This window comes from Anarhichas minor, unplaced genomic scaffold, assembly GCF_050575085.1.
Source record: "Anarhichas minor isolate MPS153535 unplaced genomic scaffold, ASM5057508v1 ptg000028l, whole genome shotgun sequence".
NCBI classification, from domain to species: domain Eukaryota; kingdom Metazoa; phylum Chordata; class Actinopteri; order Perciformes; family Anarhichadidae; genus Anarhichas; species Anarhichas minor.
Window position 1 is genome coordinate 18692982 of NW_027466474.1, and position 6958 is coordinate 18699939.

The window sequence follows — 6958 nt, forward strand, 5'->3', positions numbered from 1 at the left end:
AAGTAATAGCCTTTTTCTGTTTATGTTACATTATTAGAGATCTAATCCCAGTTCAAGACAGACCGATGAAGATATGGTCTGTCTGATCCAGTCACATGCAAACTGCAATGTGTTCTGTTTGCCTTTACAAGATGCTCCAAAACCTGAACTTGCATATTGGTCAATACAGACCGATCCAAAACCGCTGTGTTAAAAAAATATATACAGTATATATCATTTGTTACAGTTATATATATTACTAATCCTCATCATTATTTATGGCCAGGCTCAGTTAAACCCTTTGTTAAACATGAACAAATTGATAAAGAGCATGAATGCCATAGAACTTTCTTTTATTATCATATTTTCCAGTGTAAAATATTGCCAAATTGCTTACATTTTGCTAATGTTATACTCTCAGCTAGCACCTGCTAATTGGTAATGCGCATGTGCAACTCTCAACAGAGATGAGAAAGAAGCGAGATGGCTCACTCCTCAGTTACTTACATCATGGATTTCGGACACAGCGACACAGTTTTCTTCTGGAGCTGATGATGGGAGGAGCTAAGGAGTTCTGCCTTGTTTTTTCTCTGTTGAGAGTTGCACGTGTGCAGTACCAATTGGGCAGGACGAATGGATCGGGTAGAAAGTGACAGGTGTTGCTGTTGTTCCTTTGTATTAACACATTCTCACAGCAATGCGTCAAATAACGCAGCTTGTTCAGTGGCATTAAGCCGCTATGATGCTCTACCTACCACTCCAGCGTTGCCTCAGTGACATTGTGTAAAAATACGCCAGCTATATTCATAGCATCCTTTCACAATATACTTCTGTCTTCACAGGAGGTTAAGGCAACAAAACAACTTAGTAATGTTTAGGAAAAGAGCGTGGTTAATGATAATTTCACTTTGTACGTGACTACCACACGTGAGTCAGGTGACTAAACAACTGACACAACAAAAATATCAAGGTATTTTAGTTTTCCACGGGAAACGAGCAGCAGGACATTCAGCAGGACTCTTCTTCAAGAGACTTAAAGTCAACGTTGACTTATTTAAAGTTACAGTATGTGAGCACGTGAAGAAAGTACTTTACAAATGTACTCATTTTAACCCAAACCAAAATCTTTTACTAAACCTAACCAAGTACTTGCCGAAACCTTTAAGTGGCATCAAGGGGTTCTGACCAAGAGTCCACATGTGACGATTTGAGAACGGGTTAGATATCCAAATATCGGTTGAGGAAAGCTGTGGGACAGTAGAGAGAGTTGTCCTCCAATCGGCAGATCGGTGGTTCGATCCTAGTCCATGTCGATGTGTCCTTGGGCAAGACACTTAACTCCAAGTTGCTCCCAAACGATGTGCCATTTGGATGAATGTGGTGTGAATGCGATAGTCCTGATGCTCCTGCCATCAGTGGGTGAATGATGACATGTTGTATAAAACTCTTAGGTGGTCAGAATACTAAAAAGGCGCAATACAAATACAAGTCCATTTATCATTTACATACCAATACCAGGTTGCAATGGAGTCTACTACAAAATACAATAACAGCTATATTCTTATTACAGCAAAAGACAGCATTAAGAAATACTGTGTACATGTTTCCTGGACATGTGCTGGTCCTGAAAAGTACCCAAGCCTGTCTTATTCTTTCCAATTATCTTCAAAGAAATATTAATAATGTTCTTCAGGCTTTTTTCTGTCCCCCACAAGTGTGTTATAATAGCAGCAGATCAAAGAAAAGGTCACAAGACTCTCAGTACAAGAGGGAGACTAAGAATAGGCTGGAGAACAGTTTGCAGAGAAAGAAGGTGCTCTTACTGCTGGTCCGGCTTTCATTTGAAATGATCGTCAACCGCACAATACATATTAGATATGTATTTATTTTACTGGTAATGAACAAAATTAATTTCACATCACTTTATAAAAGTGAGAAAAAGCTAACCATCATCTGTCTCTGCGCCCCGAAGGGGAACAAGACAACTGCCTTGTTTACTTCTGCGACTGTCAGACCGGATGATGAAAAGTTAAAAATGAGTCGAAAAACGTCAGTTCCAAAAAATCTGAACGCAATAAAACAAGCAGGTATCAGATGAAGCATTTCAATGAAATGATGGAGTGCTGCATTATAATCGTTGGAAAAACAACCTGCACACAATAAGTTAGCGCGGGCCTGGGGCTCCTCCAGATGTCAGTGCGTATCATTGAGGCCAAACAGCTGGGCGTCCTCAGCAGTCAGCACCCATAACACTGCAGTGAATCATACTCATCAACAGCTCGAAAGTTTGAAATAAAGACGCGTCTCCATCAAAGTGCTCGCATCATGGACACGCATGATATATTGAACGTGGTGTTTGATAGCGAAACAAACATGGATGTAATGACAAAACATTAAGAGTAATGTCAACCTTGATTTCACAATTCCATGATATAAAAAAACATGGCATCAGATCTTTATTGGCAGATCTTTGTTCGAGCAGGTGTTGAACAAGAATCTGTATTGTGTATGCTTGTTTGCTCTGAGAGCCAAATGTCTGACAAGAATGTTAATGTTATCGATATCAAAATTCTACATTTTGAAAATGAGTTCTTTCTAATATCTGCACATGGCAGCACAACAAAATAAAACAATCCTCCAAATGAAATGACCTGTTGGTAACAGTCCTTTAGAAAGATACTTTGAAGCGCTTCTATCAGCAGAATGACGTCATCTGTCTGAGTCTTCAAAATCATTGCTACAAATGAATCTGTTTATGATGAACACCTGGGAATCCCTGAAAAATCCAAAATCAAGCTGATCATTTTGTAATTATCTGTATTATAAAGTTATTTTACATTTGTACATATGTGCAGCAGCAAAAAAGAATGTGTGCCTGTTCACTGTCAGTCAAATGTAGTTCTGCAAGCTATACGGTAAATATCACATCATACACATCAACAGGTCCACATGCACATTTTGATTCTAACATACATGAACATGAGATCTTTTTCTGTGTTTGTTTACGGGGATATCTCCCAGTTCTGGGCTCTTTGGGGAGCTCTCTCATAGAGAGATGGTCAATTTCTTGATACCGGTGTCTATGACTGAACGTCCTGCATTCACATGTAAACCATGTGGAAGTGTCCAATATGGATATTATTCCAATATGAACACAATGCCGAGGTCTACTGGGCTGGGCTGTATAGAAATATCAGTCCCTTTTTCATTGAAGCTGTCTTTTGTAATATAATTTACGTGACTATTACAAATGACATTTGACATGCAAAAATAAATAAAAAAGATTTACATGTAAAAATGTGCACTTATTTCATCACAATAAGTTATCTCTCAATGACTTTGATATTCAATTTAAAAATGTAATAAAAAATGGCTTCACATCATGCATCACTCGCTTTTTAGAATGTGTATTAAGCATGTAGGATGAATTGTCTGTGCTTGTTCAATACAGTGACTCAGAGAGATGGTTTATGCCTCACATCAACTGTATTTTACTATATACTTTATTTTCCTTTCTATTCTTAAAGGAATTACAAATTGAAATGATTCATTACAAGTTACGTTTGATCAACTTCAGTCTTAAAACACAATTTCAAATAATAAAATACAAATTAGGAATTACCAATTTCTAACCAATTTCAAATGTACTTCTTTTTTATACGTATTCAAGTTCAAATTAAAAACTTGACAAATTATGTTATATGAATTATGAATCATATCCAAGTGCCTTGCGCAAACTTCATCTTCACTATTTACCATTTGAGAGTGTAGGAGAACCATTTCTTCAGTCGTAGGATGCAGCTGCTGCTTTTTTTTAATTAAGCATTGTGTGAAATGTGAAAATATCTTAATTGAGAAACGATTTCTACTGTCTCCATCTTCTCGCTGTTAGGTGGTGGAGAGTGAGGAAGAGGAGGAACAGACACAGACAGCAGAGGTGATCGATGAAGGTGGCCAGTTTGATGTCATCCCGCTGTACTCGGAGAGGGCCACCGTCTCCAACCTGGGCTCCCCCGGGACAGGTGGGGCCGCCTCCCTCACCGCTGGCCCTCCTAAAGCCATCCTACTGCTCCTTCTGCTTCTATCTGCCTCCCTCAGCTGGGGGTAGAACAAGATACAGAGAAGACACACACACACACACACAATGACGCACACGCTCACATATGATGGACCTGCCAACAATCCTGGACTGATTGCTGTAAAATTATAGGAGACATAGTGGAGAAATGGACTTCACATTTTGTCAGTAGCATCCTCTTGATTCCTCACTTTTGTCCTTGCTTCGTTCTTTTCCTCCTTTGAAAATGGCACTTTGTTTAACGTGGTCTTACTGCAGCTGCAGTGGTGTATTAATATCCCGGGAGCACAAAAGGTCTAGTCGTGTTAGGTGTTCACATGCTGCCATCAGCCAATGAGCAGAATGTAGCTCTTCCTGTCAAAGGTCCAGAAATAAAATATGTTAATTAGAGTGGCTGGCTGGGTTGCTAGCAGACAAATATTAGGCAAGATGTGTGAGCAGAATAAATATATCGGCTCGTCATATCGTACAGATAATAACGGCAAGCAGCTGAGTAGAAACGACTGCTTAGCTTGCACAGTTAATGTTTAACTTGTTAGCAAGAGGCTACAAATGTACCATGATGAAAGTAGCAAGCTAGCTAGGCTACATTTCCATTCATCAGGTGTGCCTTTAGCAGAGGAGCTAACCATCGTAGAGCGCTTTCCTATTCATCCCATTCCCCATAGCACACAATGCACTTATCACATTACCGTAGCATACTTTACCATGCTAATAACTTGCCGTAATAACAAACATGCTAGGCTGCAAGGGTGTTGCAAAACAAATATTAGCATTTTAGCACTCAAACACATCTACCACGATGTTGCATTCTGTTTGCAACATTATGGTAACTTTCTATGTAGTTCATCACTTGATGTCGGCTTATTTTATCGGAGCGGCTCTGTTAAAATGAAGAACATTCCCAAGCAGACTAGTTCTATATGTATCTATTTGCAACATAATTAAATTGCTGGCGATGCAGAAACATACTCCAAACTCTTCCTTTTGGCTTCCTGAAATGTGACAATAAGCAAATCTAAAAAGGTTAGTACGTGTTACGTTGGCAAAGAAAAAAAGGTTTTAGCATGCTAAAGAACTTAGCTGGTTATTAACGACGTTGTTAACGACGAACAAAAATATATAGCTACTCCAAAATCCAGCAATCTACTTTTTTATCGGGAACACAGTCAAAGTAATGAACACCCATCAACCAAAAGTCTGCTAACTAGCTATCATTGGCAGCTACGCAAAAATTGCAAAAAGTCCTTCACTTGGCCAATGGCCCATCTTAATTTTATGGTCGTTTTAATTTAAAAATGACAGAAAAAAACGTATAGATGGTGCATTTTTTGTAGTCAAATCAGACGATGGGCCAAACAGGGCAAACAAAGGATCTCAGTGGGAGCGTAGCAAAGTGGCTGCTTGGATGTGAACACCTCACACATACACAAACGCCAGTCGGTTGCAGTCGGACCTTGTTGTTGTTATTTATTATTATTTTTGAACTCTTTGATGGATGATGATTTGTCCCACTGGTTGCGATTTACCTGTCCAAGGGTCACCCTAACAATGACTGAAGGGGGGAAGGGGGCCCTGATATATGATGCATCAGTCTGACTTTATCACGGTGATGGATGGAGGGATCCTCCTTCCCCCTTGCTGCCGCCCCTCGTCCACAGCGAATAATAAATCACACACTTGTCTCTCACTGTTTAATGAACATCAAGTGCCAAGTGTGTGACGTGCGTGTTTTTGCGTGCAGGGATCAGGCAGAGAGATCGCAAAGAAAATTGGGTGAAGTTTTTGTCATAATTGAGTCTTGCACTTTGTCGTTCCCACCCACGTCAGCATAGCCACGCATATAGACTAACACATATACACATACGGCCCTCCATGTATTGAGCCAATGCGGCTCTTTCTTGCTTTATTGCTCTATCTCCGTCCCTATCTCCCCTCCCCGGTGACTCAGGACCGGGACCCGGGCTGCCACGGGCACCGATATGAATAAAGCCTTCATAATAAAAACAATACACCAGAAACAATATGAGCTCTAAAACGGCAGAACAAATCAAATAGCTCCCCAGCAGGCAACAAAACCACTCGCTATACTTCTGACACCGACACAGCATCAGAATGAAGCGAGTTAGAAGAAGGAGTAGGGGGGAGAGATTTATGGAGGAGAAATTTGGAAAAAAAAATAAGGCCAAGTCCCTGTGTGGTCTTTGTGCGTTTGATGTTTTACTTGCTTTTAGTTGGGAGGCTGGTAATCAGTCCCTGACAACATCTCTTTATCATCTGACAGGCTCCTGGAGGGAGGAGAGAGTGTGTGTGTGTGTGTGTGTGTGTGTGTGTGTGTGTGTGTGTGTGTGTGTGTGTGAATGTGTGTATCAGGCAATGATAGAAATAGTGTGCTATAGCGAGAACTGAAAAGACCCTGGAGCACAAACATAGCAGAGAGAATCGCCGGCTCTTGATTTTCTATGTCTTATAAATCTTTTGCAGACACTATTTTTTTTTTCCCCTTTTCCTATTTCTTGGAACGTGTAAAATCAAATTCCATCTGCAGGGGCGCCAGCGAAGGTGGAGAGCAAGGAGACAGAAAAGGGGAAAAAGATGAGAGGAAAGGGGATTGGAAAGAAAGCAAGAGAAAAAAGAAAGAGAGGAGAACAGAGGGAAACAAGAGAAGGAAAAGGAAGGAGGTAATAGGAGACAAAAGGAGGAAACAAATAGGCATTAAGGACAAAAAAGTAGAAAATAGACCAATAAGAATGCAACAAGAGAAAAGGATAAAAGTAAAGGAAGAAAAAGCAGACAGGAAACTGAAGAGAGGAAGAGACAAAACAGTGGAAGAAGAAAAGTAGGAGAGGAGGAGAAAAGAAAAGAGCGGGGAAAGAGAGAAGAACGTAAAAAAGGGAAGAG

The 6958-nt window shown here is 40.2% G+C and overlaps 1 protein-coding gene across 1 annotated transcript in view; it reads left to right on the forward strand.

Annotated features, from left to right (window-relative positions):
- Positions 1-4087, forward strand: part of LOC142962421 (GDNF family receptor alpha-4-like) — a 29122-nt gene extending 25035 nt beyond the window's left edge. The window contains exon 8 of the mRNA XM_076102899.1: positions 3872-4087. Coding sequence (XP_075959014.1) covers positions 3872-4087 — 216 coding nt within the window. The remainder of the gene's footprint in view (positions 1-3871) is intronic.
- Positions 4088-6958: the final 2871 nt, after the last annotated feature.